We start from the raw sequence: 23,136 nt of genomic DNA on the forward strand, positions 1-23,136 counted from the left end.
CGAGCAGCAGGTGATGTGTATAGCATTTAACTGCTATGCGGCCTGGAGCTGCACTGGGTAGATAGTGCAAACCTACAGGATGACGGCCGGTAAGTGCCGAGGCAAGTGCTGCAAGGTAGGCAGAGGCTGGGGAGATTTGATGTGGGAATCCAGGACCCCGATGACACATAAGGGCCCTGGTCACTAATCACAGCGACTGAGATTAGCAGATGAGGGGAGAAGGGAAGGAGGAGGTGAAAATTTGAGGACGTCCTGCTCAAGATTTTCGAGGAAGGGGGAAGCTGTCCATAAGAAGGAGCCAGCGGAGGAAAGTGGTCGGCTCCGGCCCCGTGTTTAACAAAATGCTTTACGCACAGAGAGTTGTGCCAGAGGACTGTAGAGGTCTAGAGAGAGTAATTAGTAAGAAAAAATTGCAGATTGCATGGTCCCAGGCCCCAGACAGCCTTGTGGATGATGCAGAGGGATTTTAATTTAATCCGTGCAGTAACCGGGAGCCAGTGAAGAGTTTTTAGGGCAGGAGAGATGCGGTCCCTGGGCTTAAGGCCAAGGGTAAGTCTTGCTGCCTTATTCTGGATTACCTGGAGGGGTCATAGAGAGGAAAAAGGTAGATTCAGGAGAAGGCTATTGCAATAGTCAAGTCTAGCGAGAACCAGGGCTTGGGTAACATTGAGCTTCTGGGGGAAAGTGAGAAAAAGGAGAATTCCTTTGAGAAGGAAGAGTTGAAAGTGGGACTTCTTGGCAATGTCCTGAGTGTGAGGGAGGAAGGAGAGAGAGGAGTCGGAGATGACTCCAAGGTTTCTGCCTTCAGATGAAGGAGCAGGGGGAGAGCCCATAGAAGATGGCCAGAGTGAGAGGGGAAAAAAGAGTGAGCAGGGGTCCCAATGGGAATGATCTTAGTCTTGCTGGCATTGAGGCAGAGATCACTGTGCGTGCACCAGGACTGGATGGCAGATAGGCAGTCTGGGATGATGGAAGATGCAAGAAGATCAGCAGAAAGATTGAAAAAGAGTTGTGTGTCATCTGCCTAACACTGGAAGTGGCAGAGAAGGAGGAAATGAGGAGTACCCGCTGAGCAAGGTAGGTGTTGAATAGCCAGGGGGAGAGGCTTGAGATCTGGGGGACACCACAGGTGGAGAAGGAAGGAAGTGTGAGAGAAAAATGTGCCCAAATGACTTGGGACGAACAGTCAGTTAGGAAGGAAGTCAGCCTGTCCAGTGCCCGCTCCGAAATACCAAGGGTATCATGGAGCCATTTTGTGAGAATAGAATGGTTGCCTGTGTCAAAGGCAAAAATGCAAGCAGTTTAGGAGAGCAGTTTCCTTGCCTCTGGATGCTCGGAATCCAGTGATGGTCGTGGAGACCACCAACAAGTTCATTGTTTGAGGCAAGTTGTCGGAAGGCCATCTTCTCCAACAGTTTCCCAAGGAAGGGGTTGATAGAAATAGGGCAGTAGTTGGCTGGACAGATAAGGTCTGCTGAAGGTTTTTTCAGGAGTGGGCACACAAGGGAGTGCTTGAGGGCTGAGGGGAAGGATCCAGTGGCAAAAGAGTGGCTGCAGAGACCAGCGAGTGCAGGGGCAAGAGAGCCAATGTTGTCCTTGATGGTACTGTAGGAGCAGGGGGAATCCTGTTTGGAAGAGACCTTCATGGAGCGGACAACTCTGGTGACTTCTTCAGGTGTGCGAGGGAAGGAGGAGAGAGAGAGAGGACGAAGGAGGGTGAGAAGGAGATAGGGGAGTGAGGGACGTGTTGGGCAGAAGGATGGCAAGGGTGCTCAGGAAGTCCAGAGTTTAGGTGAAGTGTGTGGCCAGTGTGTTGCAGAGGGCCTTGGATGGAAAAGGGGAGGAGGAGACTGCGGAAGGGTTGGTCAGTTCCCTGGGTTGGTTTCATCAACCCAACGATGACCCCATACAATGTCCACTGGATTTATTTGTATGGATGCTTTTCTCATACATGTTCATTGTGGCAGAGCTGACTGGATTTTTACTATTCACACGTTGAGGAATACCACACTAAACATTGCATACGGATAAGGACAGCTGGTCGATTTTCCTAGGATTAACCTAGCTTTTCTTTGGTAAAACAAAATTGCCCAATGAAGCCAACAATCTGACTTTCTTTTGGAACACGCCATATAAGTTTTTGCATGTTTTCAGACAATTGATGCAGAAAAGTCATGACCAGATGAACTAACTCAACATGGCTTGCCAACCACTGCTCTATGCCATCAAAAGACCACCTAGAAACAGACTCGCACACAGCACTGGGGTACTTCTGAACACCATGCATCAACACAGCAGCAAAGCTATCTTGCATTTTCCATCTCTCCTCTCTTTCAGATACACCAGAGTGCCCGGAGGAACACGGAAATTACAGACTTGCACAGTATGAATCACATTAATACCCTTGATAGAACATTGGAATCCTGAGATCCAATCAGGATTCACCTCTTCTGGACAATATTTGCTCGTTTAGCCATGGATCCTGAAGCCTTGTCCTAACTTGACACTCCCTCTCAGTGCTGTGCCAGCTCCCCTGCCCCCCTACATAATCTTCTCCCTTAGCCTGCTTGCTTGGTTCCTTCCTCATTCCCTCACCAGCTGCCACTTTGTGCCCCTTCACTGGGACAATTCTGTGGATACAAATAGAAAGTGAACTTAATCAATTAGGCCATCAAGTGTCCCTTGCTCTGTAGCAATCACTAAAGGGCTTTTTTCATGTGCCTTTCTGTTTTTACTGTAGAACATCTCAGCCTAGTACCTGGCCCCACAGCGTTGTGTTAATTTCATTATTTCATGCAGCTGCTGGTCAATATGGGCTCTTACGAGCCTGGAAGTCATCTTTAGGCTTCCAATGGGCCCATTAGTCTGGCTTCTGGATTCAGACGAGCCGGTACTGCTTGTATCAGCGGACAATAATGCTTATGTAACATAATATAGCACCCACGTTTGGAAAATTGCCTCTCTGTCCCAGAGCAGTCATAACTCTAGAACTGAGTCTGGATTAGAATTTCCAACATTCAATTATTCCGTGAAACATCAAAGGAATCGGCAGTTTACCTATGGTCACAAATCACGTTCTTACCCACTGCTTTCAAATCGACTGATGAGATCGGAGATCTTTTTGGATTTCTCGCATGGAACACCTAGAGCAGACAGAGTATTTGTCCCTTCCTCCATCGTCGATATCTCTCTTTGTACAGATCTCTGCCTGAACGGTTGGGGTCTGCTCTGTGTAGAGCAATTTTGTAGGGCTGCTGGCTTGGGAGGCACTGTCAAAAGAATTACAACAATGCATCATTGACTGGAGATTGACAGTAAGTGTGCATGAGCAAAAGGACACTGGCCAATTTGTTGGCATAAAAGTATATGTTGCCTGTTCGAACAAAATGCTTTTTTAAGATGTACCGAGTTGACAGCTAACGAAGCAAAAAAGAAATGCTTCTGCATTTGTCTAAAAATGACGCTCTGATGTTCATCAGAAAATTGCAGACTGGTTGAACCTGGAAATTATGGCAGACTTTTAGCATATTACAAGAGAACATTTCCGAATTAGCAATTGAAAGGGATAGTATACATGTGGACTCATCTATTACTCAGATGAAGAAGACATTAAATACCCAGATACAATGATTCTGCCAATTAGTTGCAACGAGAAGGCATGCAGACCAATTGGCATGCACAGTAAAACCAGTCTTAACTGTGGCATTTCAAACCGTTAGAAGCATGAAAATATACAGGCTGATTCATGGAATTAATGTGCGCTGAAAATTCCTGCGCAAGCGTGCGAAACCGTGCAAATCGCAGTGCAAGTGCGAAAATTGCAGCAAAACCCGCGCACATCGATTCATGGAAGTCGGTGCGCGAGTAAAATGTGGGATGTGCGCTGAAAATCTGCGTGGCGCACGCCGGCGCACAGGTCATCTAACGGCGTGCGCTACAGCCACAGCGAAAGCGCACATAGCGCGGCGCAAATAACAAAAGTAGGCGTAACACGGGGCGTGACACGCAGAATGGGGAACAACGCGTGAAAATGTGGGTGTCACGGGGGAAGTACAGGAGGAAAGTGCACGGAACGCCCACACGTTCGCCTACAACACGTATTCATGGAATCGAATAGGGCAAACCAGCGCACCGACGAAGACGCGCACAGGCCTAAACACGTACGCCACACGAAGGCAGGCGGTAGCGTCCCTGCGCATGAAAAAAATGAGCGCCAAAATGTGTGCTAACAAAAAGCACATATATACAGCTCTGATGATTGTCCCATACTGTGGCCCTCTAGGACAAATGACTTGCAAAGGGGTACGCGACAAACACGAACACCCGCTGTGTCAAAAATAGCGTGTGTGTGTATTTCGGGGGTGCGTGGGAAGTTTCACACGCGATTGGCCTTGGGCGAGCGGGGTACGTGTATTTCAGGGGTGCGCAGGAAGTTTCACACGCGACAGGCCCTGTTCGAGTGGGGTATGTGTATATCTGGCGTGCAGGGGAGTCCTACACGTGAATTGGCAGTGTGGGTCCTCCCAGGTGTTCCCTCTACACCCTCCACGGCCCCTGCAGGCAGCCCACACCACAGGGGACTACCCTGCACCCCTGGTCATGTCCCGCAGGCAGCCCATCCACGATGGGCATGCCCCCCAGCCAAGCCACATGTCACCTTGCACTACTGATCACCAATGCATAACCCCCTCCACCCCCACCCCCCAGCAGTGCAGGGCACCTGCCAGCAGGCCCCCACTCATGTCCCCTTGCACCCCCACCCCCCAGCAGTGCAGGGCACCTGCCAGCAGGCCCCCACTCATGTCCCCTTGCACCCCCAACCCCCAGCACTGAGGGGCACCTGCCAGCAGGCCCCCACTCATGTCCCACTCATGCCGCCTTGCACTCCCACCCCCCAGCACTAAGGGGCACCTGCCAGGAGGCCCGCACTCATTTCCCCTTGCACCCCCACCCCCCAGCAGTGCAGGGCACCTGCCAGCAGGCCCCCACTCATGTCCCCTTGCACCCCCAACCCCCAGCACTGAGGGGCACCTGCCAGCAGGCCCCCACTCGTGTCCCATTGCACCCCCAGCACTGAGGGGCACCTGCCAGCAGGCCCCCACTCGTGTCCCCTTGCACCCCCACCCCCCAGCAGTGCAGGGCACCTGCCAGCAAGCCCCCATTCATGTCCCCTTGCACCCCCACCCCCCAGCACTGAGGGGCACCTGCCAACAGGCCCCCACTCATTTTCCCTTGCACCCCCACCCCCCAGCAGTGCAGGGCACCTGCCAGCAACCCCCCACTCATGTCCCATTGCACCCCCACCCCCCCAGCACTGAGGGGCACCTGCCAGCAGGCCCCCACTCATGTCCCCTTGCACCCCCACCCCCCCCAGCACTGAGGGGCACCTGCCAGCAGGCCCCCACTCATGTCCCCTTGCACCCCCACTCCCCCAGCACTGAGGGGCACCTGCCAGCAGGCCCCCACTCATGTCCCCTTGCACCCCCACCCCCCAGCACTGAGGGGCACCTGCCAACAGGCCCCCACTCATTTTCCCTTGCACCCCCACCCCCCAGCAGTGCAGGGCACCTGCCAGCAACCCCCCACTCATGTCCCATTGCACCCCCACCCTCCAGCAGTGCAGGGCACCTGCCAGCAGGCCCCCACTCATGTCCCCTTGCGCCTCTACCCCCCAGCAGTGCAGGGCACCTGCCAGCAGGCCCCCACTCATGTCCCCTTGCGCCCCCACCCCCCAGCAGTGCAGGGCACCTGCCAGCAGGCCCCCACTCATGTCCCCTTGCGCCCCCAGCAGTGCAGGGCACCTGCCAGCAGGCCCCCACTCATGTCCCCTTGCGCCCCCACCCCCCAGCAGTGCAGGGCACCTGCCAGCAGGCCCCCAATCATGTCCCATTGCACCCCCCAGCAGTGCAGGGTACCTGCCAGCAGGCCCCCACTCATGTCCCCTTGCACCCCCACCCCCAGCACTGAGGGGCACCTGCCAGCAGGCCCCCACTCATGTCCCACTCTTGTCCCCTTGCACCCCCATCACTGAGGGGCACCTGCTAGCAGGCCCCCACTCATGTCCCACTCATGTCCCCTTGCACGCCACCCCCCAGCAGTGCAGGGCACCTGCCAGCAGGCCCCCACTCATGTCCCCTTGCACGCCACCCCCCAGCAGTGCAGGGCACCTGCCAGCAGGCCCCCACTCATGTCCCCTTGCACCCCCACCCCCCCAGCACTGAGGGGCACCTGCCAGCAGGCCCCCACTCATGTCACCTTGCACCCCTACTCCCCCAGGACTGAGGGGCACCTGCCAGCAGGCCCCCACTCATGTCCCCTTGCACCCCCACTCCCCCAGCACTGAGGGGCACCTGCCAGCAGGCCCCCACTCATGTCCCCTTGCACCCCCACTCCCCCAGCACTGAGGGGCACCTGCCAGCAGGCCCCCACACCTGCCAGCAAGCCCCCACTCATGTCCCCTTGCACCCCCACCCCCCAGCACTGAGGGGCACCTGCCAACAGGCCCCCACTCATTTTCCCTTGCACCCCCACCCCCCAGCAGTGCAGGGCACCTGCCAGCAACCCCCCACTCATGTCCCATTGCACCCCCACCCTCCAGCAGTGCAGGGCACCTGCCAGCAGGCCCCCACTCATGTCCCCTTGCACCTCCACCCCCCAGCAGTGCAGGGCACCTGCCAGCAGGCCCCCACTCATGTCCCCTTGCGCCCCCACCTGCCAGCAGGCCCCCACTCATGTCCCCTTGCACCTCCACCCCCCAGCAGTGCAGGGCACCTGCCAGCAGGCCCCCACTCATGTCCCCTTGTGCCCCCACCCCCCAGCAGTGCATGGCACCTGCCAGCAGGCCCCCACTCATGTCCCCTTGCGCCCCAACCCCCCAGCAGTGCAGGGCACCTGCCAGCAGGCCCCCACTCATGTCCCCTTGCGCCCCCACCCCCCAGCAGTGCAGGGCACCTGCCAGCAGGCCCCCACTCATGTCCCCTTGCGCCCCCACCCCCCAGCAGTGCAGGGCACCTGCCAGCAGGCCCCCAATCATGTCCCATTGCACCCCCCACCCCCCAGCAGTGCAGGGTACCTGCCAGCAGGCCCCCACTCATGTCCCCTTGCACCCCCACCCCCAGCACTGAGGGGCACCTGCCAGCAGGCCCCCACTCATGTCCCACTCTTGTCCCCTTGCACCCCCATCACTGAGGGGCACCTGCTAGCAGGCCCCCACTCATGTCCCCTTGCACGCCACCCCCCAGCAGTGCAGGGCACCTGCCAGCAGGCCCCCACTCATGTCCCCTTGCACGCCACCCCCCAGCAGTGCAGGGCACCTGCCAGCAGGCCCCCACTCATGTCCCCTTGCACCCCCACCCCCCCAGCACTGAGGGGCACCTGCCAGCAGGCCCCCACTCATGTCCCCTTGCACCCCCACCCCCCCCAGCACTGAGGGGCACCTGCCAGCAGGCCCCCACTCATGTCCCCTTGCACCCCCACTCCCCCAGCACTGAGGGGCACCTGCCAGCAGGCCCCCACTCATGTCCCCTTGCACCCGCACCCCCCCAGCACTGAGGGGCACCTGCCAACAGGCCCCCACACCTGCCAACAGGCCCCCACTCATGTCCCCTTGCACCCCCACCCCCCAGCAGTGCAGGGCACCTGCCAGCAGGCCCCCACTCATGTCCCCTTGCTCCCCCACCCCCCCAGCAGTGCAGGGCACCTGCCAGCAGGCCCCCACTCATGTCCCCTTGCACCCCCACCCCCAGCAGTGAAATGGTGATCTCATGACACAAACCAAAAGTCAACTATGTACATCAACACTTGTCCGCCACACGAAGGCAGGCGGTAGCGTCCCTGCGCTAACAAAAAGCCTGTATATACAGCTCTGATGAATGTCCCATACTGTGGCCCTCTAGGACAAATGACGTGCAAAGGGGTACGCGACAAACACGGACACCCGCTGTGTCAAAAATAGCATGTATTGCGGTGGCGCGCGGGAAGTTTCACACGCGATTGTGCCTGGGCGAGCGGGGTACGTGTACTTCAGGGGCTCGCGGGAAGTTTTACACGCGATTGTGCCTGGGCGAGCGGGGTACGTGTATTACTGGGGTGGGCGGGGAAGAACAGGAGGAAAATGCGCGGAACGCCCACACGCACGTGCCAAACAAGACGCGCTAATCCGGAAACACGTACGCCAGCAGGAAGCAGGCGTACGTGGACCCACGCAGCATAAAAGTGCACGCAAACAACAAGCAAGTTCAGACGCCAGGATGAACATACCGTTCCTAGCAGCGGTGGTCGTGGGATACCGCAGGAGGAGGATAGTCAGGCCCAGAATTTTCACACCCAGAACCAGCCTTTTTGGCATGCCTGATAACCAGGTGTATGGGAGGTACAGGTTTCGACCTCACATAATACTCGACCTGGTCAGTGAGTGGGAGGATGACCTCACATCACCCACCCTCTGCTTCCAAGCACTCAGCCCCCTGGAGAAGGTCCTCAATGTACTGCACTTTTTGGCCACAGGATCATTTCAGCGGACAAGTGCCATAGTTGGGGGGGGGGGGTGTCACAGGCCACGCAGTAACGCTGCCTACACCAGGTCTTGGCCATCATGACTGCACGCCCATCAGTCCGCAGGCACATATACCTGCCCAGAACACCTGCAGAAAGGCAGGCTGCCGTCCAGGATTTCTTAGGGGTGGCACAATTCCCCAAAGTCCTAGGTGCCATTGATTGCACCCATGTGGCTCTACGTCCCCCCAGGGCATCAGAACACATCTATAGAAACCGCAAGCACAGGCATTCCATCAACGTCTAGGTAGTATGTGATGCCAAGGGAATCATCACCTCAGTATATGCCAACTATCCAGGGTCCACCCACGACAGTTTAATTTACAGAATGTCAACCTTAAACCAGGACCTAGAAGCTGGGCGGCATGGCGATACATGGCTGCTCGGTGAGTATAAATGCCACAGCACATGCATGCATGCCAGATACTGAGTAATGTCACAACCCTACTAATGATACCCATCACCACCTCCCCAGGGGACAGTGCCTACCCTCTGAGCACCCACATGATGACGCCAATCCGGAACCCCACCACGCCACCCGAGGTAAGATACAACACAGCCCATATTGCAACCCGGGGCATAGTGGAGTGCACATTTGGAGTGCTCAAGTCACGCTTTCGCTCCCTTGACCATTCTGGCGGGCAGCTGTTATACACTCCCCCAGTAGTGTGCAGGATCATAGTGGCAGCATGTATCCTGCACAACGTTGCAACACGCCGGGGCCTGCTGGTGGACATGGTGGTGCCCCCACATCCCCAACCACATGCACCCCTGCTGCGCATGGGAGGGGAAAGGGCACGGGGTGAGGCAGCCCGAACGCAGCTGGTGGCTAATTACTTCACTTATAATCACACCCCTGTGGAGTGCACACAGCCCTGCCACATACCAGCTGACAATCGATGATGACACCAGGGACAGTGAACTGTCACAACCATACCAGCCTGAGATTGGTCACCTGGAAGTGTCACAATGTGTGCATCCCTACCTACAGAAACACCATCAAAAGACACATATGCTGCTAAATGCATTACCCCCTTGCAAAATACAACATGAGAACAGTGCCATGTCACCCAACCCCTCCCCAGCACCACCACCCAACACAGCATGGCATGTCATGCTATGTGAGAGCAAACAAAGCAATCCCGAAAACCTGACACAAGTGTCACAAAGTACAGTGTCCCTAATGGAAACTGGTCACAAACAATATGCTCCCAGTAATGTTGAACTAACAACACACATGACCAAATGCTTACCAACAATACAATGCAGCTACACAAGCTCAAACATAACTAAAACATGACAGTACTAAGTTAAAGTAGTCGTAGTCTTACAACCTGAATATGCCACCCCATCGCCCTTTTCCAACTGTAGTTTTGCAGGCTTCAAAACTTGTCTGTGTACTGCATACAACATGAACTCCATCTCCAAAGTAGACGGCCTTGTGAAGACATGAGGAACGAACCTGCAAATTCAGAGGGAGACATGGAAGCAGAAGCATACATAATTCCAACATGCAGTGTACAATACAACAAAAATATACACAAGGAATGTCTACACAGTATTGACTACAGACTGCCCACACAGCTCATGGGAGCCCAACATCACTGTGTACATCACTGTCACTTGGTCACACCCTTTGCAAGCCCATGGAAATGGGAAGCAGGAGGGGTGTGTGTCTCACGAACCCAAGCATCGAACCCAAGCTCAGGACAAGCCTGCATGTGCCCAGCCGGAATACAGTGGATGCCCACAGGAGCCACACAAGGCAACACTTAAAAAATAATCAAAAATCAAAAAAGCATAAATCAAAAATGGCCATGTGGGGGGCAGGGGGGAGAGGCCACCCAGGAGGTCCGAGGACAGGGTGCGCACCAACAGCCGCCTGTGTGGATGTTGGGAAAAAAAAACACCTCCATGGGCTCATGGCCTGCACGGCTATGCCAATGTGGGAGAACTGCTGCTGTCGCTCTGAACACCCTCTGCTGCTGCCACAGGAGGTGGTGGTGGTGCTATGGGAGGCAGCCCACGCGAAGCCCTGGTATGGTCCTCCATGGCAGCAAGCATGCGGGTGTGGAAGGTCCCGTTCTGGAGGATTATAGTGCGGAGATCCCCATGCAGCACCTGACGTAATGCCCGGATCTCCTCCCGAGTTGCCTGCATCTCAGCTGAGAGCGAACGTGTGAGCCGCTCCAGCTGCTGTTCTGTCCTCAAGTTAGTGGAAGTCTCAAGGTCAACAAGAGTCTCCCTGAGGTGATGGAGTTCTACCCTCAGGGCTTCCCTGTGGCCCTGGGACTCTATTGATATCGATTGGCGTAGAGTCTCCAGTGCCGCCCGTCTGTCCCTGTTGGACGCCAACATGTCCTCCCTGTGTGATTGGCAAATGGAGTCTGTTGCCTGCTGTAGTAGCTCCATCTGCCTTTCAGGGGGGACAATGGAAGTGGCCACCCTCTCCATTGCTTGAGCCATCATCTCAATTGATGCTGCCTGTTGGGTTGCCATACCGTAAATGGATTGTTCCCATGTGGTATTGCCTGGTGGCGTACGGCCACCGCGTCGGCGGGCACCACACCTGTTTGGGGCAAGGCAATCTGCGCCTTGCTGTGCCGGCACTGCCTGAGGCTGCAGGACTGCCTTTCCCCTCTGATCTGCTGGCCCAGGAACAGGATCAGATGTTGTGGAGTGTGACCCTGCACCCGTAACCGCCAAACGCTGACTAACCAACTCTGACATCCCCATAGAGGGTTCTACCCCTGGTGCAGGTGGGTTGGACAGAACAGAACCCCTTCCAGAAACACTTACCTGCAACGCCACATAGGTCTCATCATCCGAATCAACACCTGAATAGAGGTCTGGAGAGGTGCACCCAGAGACACCCCTTGACAGTATTGTCTGCAGCAAGAGTGGGTTCTCACCCACCACCACACCACGTCCCCCACTGGTGGCCGGTTGTGCCTCAGGTTCCTCCTGGGTCTGCACCATCTCCTCAACCTCACCAGCATCAAGTGTGTCATCCCCTGTAAAAACATTAAAGAAAAAAAATGGAAACAGGCATTAGCACCATAGCACACAAATAGGCCTGACAAGCTACAGAACCAGTACATGATTTACACATGTCCCACATGACTATAACCCTCCCATGCATGCACTGTCACAGAGTTGGAAGGGGAGGCAAAAGTCTGACACTGATGACACCAAGATGGAAGAGCAACACATTTGCTGCATGCTGGGTAGCACTGCCATCACACATTGGCCTGTGAGTGGCATGTCCTATACACATAAATGACACATTCCATCACACAGATGGCATGTACCATAGCCATGGTACATTCCACAAGTACATCCATATGTCAGTGAATGAGTACTGTCACCCATCCATGTGAGATGGACATGAAGAGATGAAAAATGCCCCATAGTGTGAAAAGATACGCCATGTGCCACAGACTGCAACACATCCAGTGTACAAAAATACAGTGATTGCAGGGCCATGTACACATCAATGGTTTTGCACTTCAACATGACAGGAAACAACTAGCATGTTTCACATTCAAACAGGCCCAAAAACATCATGTGATCAGGACAATACTCATTTAGCCTGAATGGTCAAATCTTTCAACTACCAAGGTGACACATGTGGGCCTATGTGGGGTTCTTCACTGACAGAAGCATGTCACATATGTCACAATAGGGCTGAGGAATGCGTTGCAAAAGTGGGAGAATTGAAACAATCAGCCTGAAAGAACACTGAAAAATACAAACAATGTTGTTGCATGATGCCACCTCAAGGGCAACTGCCGTAATGTTGCGCTAAATTACTATTGTGGGCAGAAGGGATAGTGTCACACCCAAATTCAAGGCCGCAGAATGTTTTGGATGAAGCACATGGGTGACCCATACTACTCAGTCACACACACCCTCACCTGGCACTCAATCAGAACCCGTCACCCAAACAACATACACATACATTACACACACATGAATGGGCACTCACCGGACAATGTGTCATAATCTGGTAGTTCTCCCACACCTCGGATCTGTTCCTCTGTGACGAAGGTCCCAGCAACAGACTCATGTTCAGGGAGTTCGTTGTCCTATTGTGGAGACCCACCGCCAGTCCCCAGAGTAGCGGCATGACTTGAGGCCAGCTTGTCCTTTGCTCTGCGTTTCAGGTTGTTCCCCCGCTTGTTGCAATCATTAGCTGAGCGCCTCACAAATCCAAGGGCACTTATGTGGTTGGTGATGGTCTGCCAGTGTTCCTTACGTTGACCAGGTGTGGTCTTGGACCCTGCAGTCACCACCATTTCGTGGCTATGTTGCAACACATAGCTCACAAGTGCATTAAGCTCTGCGTCATTAAAGCAAGGCTTCCTTGACATGCCGGAGTGTGTAGCCGTGCCTGGGGTCTCAGCCTGTCGTGCCAGAGCACCCTTCTTCCTCTTTTTAGAAGGTGGAGCGGAGCCAGAGTGGCTAATGCCGCGTTGGTCAGTAGGGGCAGAATCACCGATGGACTGGGTTGTTGGAGTGTGCGAATGCACATTGACCATAGGACTTGGTGCAGGCATTGTCTGAAGTGTGATGTTGGCAGGGGGAACATCAGTATGATGGACCAGGACCGACACTGTCCTGGCTGGGAGAGTCAGAGCTGGGGCAGATGGAGCTGCAGCTGCCCCATAGCCTCACCGCCCTGCATACTTGGGGCAGCATATGACATAGCTGCCCCATATCCACGTGCCTTGGTGACAACTTGCACCGCCACACGTTGCCTAGACTTGCTGACCTGGAAGTCAGCCAGGGAGTCATCCTGTGCCAGGTCAGGTGCCACAATGGGCTGGTCCAACAGGGGCTGAGCTGGGATGGTCTCAGCCACGTTTTCCTCAACCATGGGGGGGGGCATGGGTGTACCTGATTGGTCCTCCACACATGGGGATATAGGGGCACCCTGCAAATCCTGGCCACGTCCCCTACCGCGCCCACCACGTCCACCTTTTGAAGGTCGGCCACCTTTGCCTCCCTTACCGCTTGGTCGCCTCCCCTCCCAACCATGGCACTGATGTTCTTGTGCGTATGGGAGGAGCAGTAAACTATTGTCCTGGGCAATTGGGGGTCAAAGGGGTAGGGTACTAGATGGAATTCGTACCCTAGTGCTCTAACAAGGCTATCTGTGACCCCTGGGGGAAGATGACGGGTCACGCAACGCACAGGCAGCCCAAAAACAAAAATAAACAGGCACGCAACCCCTCGTAGACCACGTGCATGGAAAAATGAACCCGCACTACGCTGTGGCACCCAGAAACACAAAAATAAGCCTATGCGTGATACATGCAGCCTACAAGGACCTCTGAAGGGGTACGCGACACACGGGGCAAGCACAGTTGCTAAGTACGTGCAGAACTCACCGTCTTCCTGGAAAAAGAACGTGAAAAATACGCGCGTGTGCGCGTTGGCAACACCCCTGCCAAAAGAAGAATTGTACGCTGTCTGAGGAGACAGGACAAAAGGAGAAGTGAACACTGTTTGAGGAAACAGGCCCAAAAAAAGTAGAAAAATGAAAGCTGTCAGAGGTAACAGGGAGTACGAACTTGAAACGCTGTGAAGTAATCGCGTGTGAACCGACAAGAAGTACAGAATCCACCCACTCGCTCTCCACAAAAAGCACGTACAAGGAAATGGCGTCCTACACGTACCTTTTAAACCGGCCCACACGTACACGTCACTTATGCGTGTACGCGCCCTTTCCTCCAATTACACGCGCTGACACTCGGACGTGCAGCTTTTCCACGTGTGCTCTGTCATCACGTGCTATGAGGGAAACACCCATGCGCGTCATGTCACAGACGCGCTTACACGCTAAGGGCCTTTGGTCCAATGAAATCGCGTATGTGCGCTTACGCGCTAAGGGCCTTTCCTCAAATTACACGCTGACGTGCAAGATTTTCACGTGCCAAATCACTCTATCAAGCTGGCCACGCGTTCACACACGGAAGACCACGCTCCTGCCCAGAAGGCCGAATTACTGCCCCCCAGATCCCCGAGCATGCTCCCACCTGCCATCTGCTGCTGCCCGATTGCCTGCTGCCCACGTGCCCTGCCATTTGCTGCCTGCACGTCAGCCAGGGGTGCTGTTGCTGTGACCACCCCTGCTGGAACCAAAGATTCCTGACTGGGATTCCATCGCTCAACAGCCCAGCCCCAGGACCCAGTTGCCCACCCACTCCTGCCTCTGGGGTTGCCATGTCGGGCACACCACCATCTGAGACCACTGGCAACCCCCAGCCAGAGAGGCAGAGGGCCACCAGCTTCACTGCCACCGAAGTTGGTGTCCTGGTGGAGCAAGTCCTGGGGCAGTATGATGCCCTCTTCGGAAGGACGCGCGCCGACAAGGAAGGACGAACCAGGATCTGGACGGACATCGTGACTGCCATCAACGCGGAGGGGGTGGCAGTCCGCGAATTCCATCATGTCAAGAAGCGCTGGGAGGACTTCAGGTCCAGGACTCTCAACAAGGCCCGGCGCCTCTTGAAGGCAGTGGAGGCTAAGGGGCGCCGGGCCCACCTGTCGGAAGACCAAATGATGGTCCTGGAACACGTATGCCCAGCGCTCCACGTCCAGGTCCTTGAGAGGCAGACCCGTCTGGAGTCGAGCGGTAAGTGTACATGCATACTGATTGGAAGCTGTGTGTGGTGGTGTGCCAGTAGTGTGCAGGTTGCACGTGTGGTTTTGTAGGGCCATGTATGGATGTGTATCTACAGGGCCGTGAGGCTGACACATGCGAGTCCTTTCATGTGCGAGACACATGGATGGTGTATTTGTGGGTAAGCATGCAGGCCAAATGCAGATGTGTGAGCACACGTTTGAATGACTGTGTACGTCAGTTGTCAAGGTTGTGGTGTCACACATGGATGTTGGTTCCAGCTGCATGTATCTGCACTGTGTACATGTGCATATATGTGTATCTGACAAGTGTGCAACTATCATGCAACATGGATGCATGTGAGACTGATATGTAGAAGACTGATTGCCAGATGTGACATGGATGCCGATCTCATCACTGTGACACTTGGTGGAGGTGTACACATGCATGCAAGTGTGGTGGCGTGTGTGCATGTCTAGTGCACTCCCTGTGTCTCATGTGATGTCTGGCTCAACTTTGCCTGCTCATGGTGTTGTATGTGTATGGATGGTGCTGGCTGTTGCGATATGGCTGTGGAATAGCTCATGTGTGTGATTTGAAATGACATGTGTGTTGGGGATTGTGAGGCCATGTCTGAAGTTTGACAATGACACTTGTGTGCGACTGTCATGTGTGTATGAGTCCATTGTACAGTGCCCTGATGTCTGTGTCCTATCTCTCCCTGTCTGCAGCGTCGACTGATGAAGAGGGCGGAGAGGGTGCTGTGGAGCACAGTGTCAGGGATCGCACTGCCAGCCGGAGACGCAAGGCCCGGCTCCCCTCCCAGGTTGTCATCTCGTCGGGGAGTGAGGAGTCCGGTGCCGCGTCCCAGGTCGCATCTGCTGAGGGGAGGTCCAAGAGGCGGAGGTTGGAGTTGGACTCCTCGGCAGCCGAAGGGGCAGCTGAGACCCCACAGGGCCCGACGGAGGAAGATGGCACGGAGTCATCCAGGTTGGTGGGGGGTTTGGTGGAGGAGGAGGCCGTGCAAGGGACAGAGACAGGGTCTGGAGGTGGGGATTCCACTGGTACTCGTGGTGCAGTGCAGGGACAGTAGGCAGCACAGGCCGCCACGGAGGTGCCTGTGTGTAATCCTGTCCCCGATCCTGTGACTGCATCATCTTGCACCAGCAGGGATACCTTTGTCCAGACCCGTTCTCAGGGAGGGGATCGGCTTACACCAACTGGACTTCCTCTCCCTGCGGATGTGGCTATCCGGCACCGGGTTGAGCCTGTCCTGGGTGGGGTGGCGTCAACGTGCCATGCGAACTGACCTGCAGTGTCTTCATGAGGAGACTGCACGTCTTCTCGCATGGCTCGTTGACCGCGTTGACCCACTGAGACAGCTCACCAGGGCCGGAGTCCTCCGTTTTCTGGACCTTGTTCCGACCCCCTCCTCAACTGGACCCGCTATGCGCCAGTCGTCCTCCGTGCCATCTTTTCACCCATGTGTCACCTGGGTGCCCTGTGGAGCTGCCTCTGACCCTGCGGCCAGGCTGGTGGAGAACACATCCCTGCCACAGTCGGGAGTCGGACGTCCAGCAGGGGTGGCCACCTCAACAACTGCACCCCAGCTGGAGGAGGATGTGCAGGCAGCAGGAGCCAGGGCACAGGCAGCGGCACAGCAGCAGCAGCAACAAGGTGGGGCCATGATGGCTCAGGGCCTTCATCATCAGAGGGGCAGGCATCGGCCTCAGGGCAGGAGTACCCTGGATAGGAAGTGTCTTCCGTGTGGCAGCGGTTGGGCCATGCAATAGATGCGGAGCGGCAGCGGGTGGAAGAGGCACGGCTCACGATGGTCAGGGCGGAGAACTCCATGCGTAGGGCCCTGAGGCGGGCCGAGTACCTCGAGGCCATTCGCAGGGACCTGGAGATCCAGATGTCATCGTCCCTGCGAACCCTCGGGGCCATGGAAGAGGACCGCCTCCGGGACATCGAGCAGGAGTTCGATGATGCCCTGGCCCGGGACATCAACAAGTGAGCCGTTGGTCTTGCCCGCTGCCCTTGTAAATAGTTAGTTAGTTAGTATTAGGTTTCCTTTAGTTTTTTCTTTATTTTGGACCGCTTGGACAATGCACCACATTTTTGTGTATAGTTTTTTTTATTAGGTAGTAGTTTTTGGTAGGTTTCATTTCTTAAGTTGGGCTCATGGACCCTGGATTCTTCAATTGTACATAGTTGTACATTGGATTCATCTTTTTAAATATTTTTTTGTGTTCACCATCGAGCAATGGTTTTTTATTTTCCCTTGAATTTGCTTTTTTGGACTGTGATTTTGGACAACTTTTTTTTTTGGATTTCTTTTACTTAGACCATTTCTTTTGTTATTCCCATTGTTGTGTGTTTAATTTGATTTACATTCATGTTATCTTTAATATATATTTTTTTATACTTTCATTTGTGGTATTATCTCATTGGTTTCATGCATGTCATGATATGGGTTTTGACATTCACTTGCACCCATTGTGTGTGTGTGACGGACATGTGTTCATTTACATACTTGCCATTGGGGTTGTATCATGTAATTGGCATTTCTATGTGGGTGGATGCAATACTTGGGTGGGTCTTTGGCCTGTGGAGGCTGGCCATAAGGGCCAGGGATCTAGATTGTGATGACGTGTTGGCTGGGGGACATGTTTCGGGGCCTACTGGCAGGTGCCCTGCACTTCTTGGGGGTGGGGGTGCAGGGGACATGTGTGGGGGCCTGCTGGCAGGTGCCCTGCATTGCTTGGGGGGTGGGGGTGCAAGGGGACATGAGTGGGGGCATGCTGGCAGGTGCCCTGTACTGCTGGGGGGTGGGGGTACAAGGGGACATGAGTGGGGGCCTGCTGGCAGGTGCCCCTCAGTGCTTGGTGGGTGGGGGTGCAAGGGGACATGAGTGGGGGCCTGCTGGCAGGAGCCTTGCACTGCTGGGGGGTGGGGGTGCAAGGGGACATGAGTGGGGGCCTGCTGGTAGGTGCCCTGCACTGCTGGGGGGTGGGGGTGCTGGGGGACATGAGTGGGGGCCTGCTGGCAGGTGCCCTGCACTGCTTGGGGGGTGGGGGTGCAAGGGGACATGAGTGGGGGCCTGCTGGCAGGTGCCCTGCACTGCTGGGGGTGCAAGGGGACATGAGTGGGCATGATTGGGGCCTGCTGGCAGGTGCCCTGCACTGCTGGGGGGTGGGGGTGCGGGGGGACATGAGTGGGGGCCTGCTGGCAGGTGCCCTGCACTGCTTGGGGGTGGGGGTGCAAGGGGACATGAGTGGGGGCCTGCTGGCAGGTGCCCCGCATTGCTGGGGGGTGGGGGTGCAAGGGGACATGAGTGGGACATGAGTGGGGGCCTTCTGGCAGGTGCCCTGCACTGCTTGGGGTGGGGGTGCAAGGGGACATGAGTGGGACATGAGTGGGGGCCTGCTGGCAGGTGCCCAGCACTGCTGGGGGCTGGGGGTGCAAGGGGACATGAGTGGGGGCCTGCTGGCAGGTGCCCTGCACTGCTGGGGGGTGGGGGTGCAAGGGGACATGAGTGGGGCCCTGCTGGCAGGTGCCCTGCACTGCTGGGGGGTGGGGGGGCTGGGGGGACATGAGTGGGGGCCTGCTGGCAGGTGCACTGCACTGCTTGGGGGGTGGGGGTGCTAGGGGACATGAGTGGGGGCATGCTGGCAGGTGCCCTGTACTGCTGGGGGGTGGGGGTACAAGGGGACATGAGTGGGGGCCTGCTGGCAGGTGCCCCTCAGTGCTGGGGGGTGGTGGTGCAAGGGGACATGAGTGGGGGCCTGCTGTCGGGTGCCCCTGAATGCTGGGGGGTAGTGGTGCGAGGGGACAAGAGTGGGATATGAATGGGGGCCTGCTGGCAGGTGCCCTGCACTGCTGGGGGGTAGGGGTGCAAAGGGGTTAATGCGTTGGTGATCACTAGTGCAAGGTGACATGTGGCTTGGCTGGGGGGGGCATGCCCATGGTGGATGGGCTGCCTGCGGGACATGACCAGGGCTGCAGGGTAGTCCCCTGTGGTGTGGGCTGCCTGCAGGGGCCGTGGAGGGTGTAGAGGGAACACCTGGGAGGACCCACACTGGCAATTCACGTGTAGGACTCCCCTGCACCCTCGAAATACACGTACCCTACTCGCACAGGGCCTATCGCGTGTGAAACTTCACGTGCACCCCAGTAATACACGTACCCTGCTGAAATCGCGTGTGGAACTTCCCGCACACCCCAGTAATACACGTTCCCCGCTTGGCGTTTGCTGTTTGGCAGCCCTGTAGGGTTAGCGCAGCCCTTTGCGCTGAATTGGGAATTTTGATGGCTTTTCCATGTGCAAGGGCGTTCTTGGGGGCGTAACTGGCGCTGCTGCAGGGTCGCTGCGCCACTCTGCTCCACGGCTGGTTTTGGAGGCTAAAATCCATGAATGCGCTGTGCGCGGAAATCGATTTTAGCGCACGCGGCTGGCGCAGACATTCGCATGCCGGGTGCGCCACTTTTTAGTCTTTTTTTTTTTTTTTTATTGATTTAGCTGTTGAAACAACTTTTCAATACACAAACATGAAATTTGATTTAAAGTCATAAAAAATTAATCAATTTTAGAAAATTTCATGATAGGATGTACAGACTCAAGCAGCACAACTGTTGTTGCCCATCATCTAACAAATATACAGACATTTAACTAGTACATAATAAAGTAAAAATTCAAACAGATTAGATATACTTCAGAAATAAATACTTCAATGACATTATAAAATAAGATTAGGAAAGGAAAGGAGGAATGTCCTCATTTCCTTAACTTTTAGGTATCAAGCTGCTTGAGACTTTAATTACATCTCATTTAACTCTTTTCTAAGCTTAAAGATAGTAAAAAGTTGGTTAATGCAATCTGCACTAGATAAATATTAGAGCATAGTAAGAAGGTCCATCTCATATCTTGATCAACAGTTTCTATGCAAGGCAGAACTTTCAAAAAATGTATTGACCTTCGAGCATTCAATTTTGGACAGTGACAAACTAAGTGTTCCAATGATTCGGTTGTATTATTTTGCATACAGAATCGACATGCTTGTAGAGCTCGTGATCGGAGGTTTCGCCTTGCCTGAACCTGGTGAGTAGGCCATAAATCGAATCGCGCTCTCAAGAAGCCTGCTCTTAGTTTAACAGAAGGGAATTTTAGAAGATAAGATTCGGGGCATTTCATAGCTTTGGGCCAAAAGCGAAACTTACATGGTTGACGATACTTTTGGCAATTATCAATGGTGTTTGACCAATCTAGGTTGTAAAATGCTGTTTTGGAACCTACAGGATTGGCTATCAACTTGTAAATTGAAATGTTAGCAGATGCTAATGCTTCCAAACACAAATTAATCCACAATTTTACAAAGTTCTTATCGGTTGTTAGCATATAGGCACCTATTACAGATAACAAATTCATATTTTGATTTGCCATAAGACATTTACGAAATAACATACAACATCGCCAAGTATAGATCGCGTGTATGGAGACAAGACCTACTTCATATCGCAACCAAGCACTTGGAACACAATGCGGGAGGTTGAGCACAGCCCTCCAAAACTTTCCCTCAAATCTCTCCAGGCACACGCGATTGAAATTCATTAGGGTTTCAGCTCCATACAGAATAGAAGGGATTGCTTTCATTGACCAGTAAGTTATTACTGGTTGAATTTTAAATTTTCCGAATTTGTGCAAGATGATTTTAGATTGCGAAATTGCTGAAACCAATTTTGCCTCCATGCGAATAATTTGTTGGTGCGGTTTGGCCGAGCCACTAAATTCACAACCCAGATATGTATATGACTGCACGACTTCTAAAGGAGTACAGTCAAGTACCCACCCGGGGTTGAATTTATGTAGCCGATTTGCCTTGTAAACTACAATCTGGTTTTTTTTAGTGTTGATTATCAGTTGATTCTCAATTAGATACACGTTAAATGCATCAATGAGGTTCTGTAAGCCCCGTGGCGTTTTTGAGATGAGGACTATATCATCCGCATAGTTTAAGTTAGTAACTTTTTGTCCTTTAAGGACAGGAGCATCGGAGGCGACCTGTTGAAAAATTGAAGTTAGATCATGGATGAAATAGTTAAAATTGCTGCAGCTAATAAGCAGCCTTGCTTTAGGCCCCGGTCTGTCTTAATTGGGGCAGACAACAAGCCATCTAAAGTGAGCCTTACACGAATCGAAGTGGCTGCATGAAATGCGTGAATAATATCGTGAAGATCTGGGGGGCAGTTGTCTCTTGTTAGTTTCTTCATAAGCAGGGCACGTGAGACAGTCAAAGGCAGCATGTAGATCAATAAATGCAAAGTAAATGGATTGTTTGTGGAACTGACTATGGGCTTTTATTACATTTAGAGTTAACAAATTTATACAGGTACCCATACCTGCAACAAATCCCGTTTGTTGCCGATCTCGCTTGGCAGCGAGGTCTGTCCAAAGATTAAATTCATTTAGAACCAATTTAGCAAAAAGTTTGCCGGGACGTCCAGAAGGGCAATAGGGCGGTAATTACAAGGGTCAGCACGATCACCCTTCTTATAAATCGGGACTATGACCGAGCATAGCCACAAAGTTGGCAAAATACGATGTTTCATGATTTCGTAAAAGATAGCATGAAGGTTTTTTGCCCATAGCCTCGGGTTTTCTTTCAAGATGGCATTGTGTAGGCCGTCAGGCCCAGCGGCACGAGAAGAGCTCAGCTTTATGATCAGCTCTTCCAGTAGAGCCAGGGAGCAGGTTAGATTCCACTGAGCTTTTGGTTGAGGCTTATATGCATTATGATCGAAAAGCGGATCACAGTATAAAACTGAGAAGTGTGCGATCCACGCAGCTTCGGTACCCACACCAGTTTGGGCATATGCCTGTGATAGGTTAGAATTTGAATTAAGAAGGCGCCATGTTTCGGCCGAATTCTTGGACTCGATTGAGCGCAGCATGGCTTCGCTATCTTGTTGAAACATCCATGCTCGACGTCCACGAATCCAATTCGAATATTTACATTTAGTGGATCTTAATGCACTATGAGTGTCAATATTGTTTAACTTCAAAATGAGTCTCCTTTCTTTGCGATATTCGGCCCTGCGTGCTTTAATTACAGGATCGTAAAGGTGTTTATGTTTTTTCATCTTTGGATTTGGTACAATTGTATTCCGATATGGTTCTTAAAGATCGGTATACTCAATTAAGTCATATGAGTTATCAACTGCAAACAGTGCATTTGAGAATTGTGTAAGGGTTTTCTCAGACCATTTTAGGCGGTTTTTTGCGTTGTTAACCGTTAGATGTTGGGTCATCCATTGTTTAATGGGGGGAGTACCTGACCAGTTAAGATGTAGAGAAAGAAGCTGATGATCACTTGCAGCTTGTGCAATTATTTCAAATGAAATGACACTACTAAACATAGATTGGTCAATGTACATGTAATCAATGATACTTTGACTCTTACCCCGTTGCCATGTAGGTTGCGGGGGAATGTCACATTCTACTGAGCCATTGATTACTCGCATGTTACGCTCATGCATAAGATGGGACCAGGTAGATAAGGCCCTGGTCTGGTTTTGGTTACCAGGGGATAAACAGTCCATATTTAAATCGCCCATAATCAGAGTATCGATGCTACCAGGAGTTGCCGCAATTTCGTCTAGCAAGACCATTAACCCCGCAAAGAAGGCTATGTCAGATAAACCTGCCGGATTACGATAGATGTTAATAAGGGCTATGGTGTGGTCACAATGGGTGATCTTGACTAATTGCAAAAAAATATTAACATTTGACCACGCCTCAATTTTAAAGCCAAGTTTTTTATTGACTGCAACCATTAAGCCCGATGAAGGGCGACCACGTAGTCCCATCTTTGCTGGTAACAAAATAACATCAAAATTGTCCCATGTAGGGGGGACCAGATACCAGGTCTCCTGCAGTGCAATTATAGCATAGTCCG

General features: G+C 53.4%; 1 protein-coding gene across 11 annotated transcripts in view; it reads right to left on the reverse strand.

Annotated features, from left to right (window-relative positions):
- Window positions 1-23,136, reverse strand: part of FGD4 (FYVE, RhoGEF and PH domain containing 4) — a 1,139,208-nt gene that overhangs the window by 430,552 nt on the left and 685,520 nt on the right. For 9 of the 11 annotated variants that reach the window (XM_069628200.1, XM_069628199.1, XM_069628201.1 and 6 more), the window contains exon 3: window positions 3,083-3,269. The exons of 1 other annotated variant lie outside the window; for it this stretch is intronic. In XM_069628200.1, coding sequence (XP_069484301.1) covers window positions 3,083-3,269 — 187 coding nt within the window. One more of the 11 variants, XM_069628208.1, reaches the window with a different exon arrangement.

This window comes from Ambystoma mexicanum, chromosome 12, assembly GCF_040938575.1.
Source record: "Ambystoma mexicanum isolate Mex_15411 chromosome 12, UKY_AmexF1_1, whole genome shotgun sequence".
Taxonomy (NCBI): Eukaryota; Metazoa; Chordata; class Amphibia; order Caudata; family Ambystomatidae; genus Ambystoma; species Ambystoma mexicanum.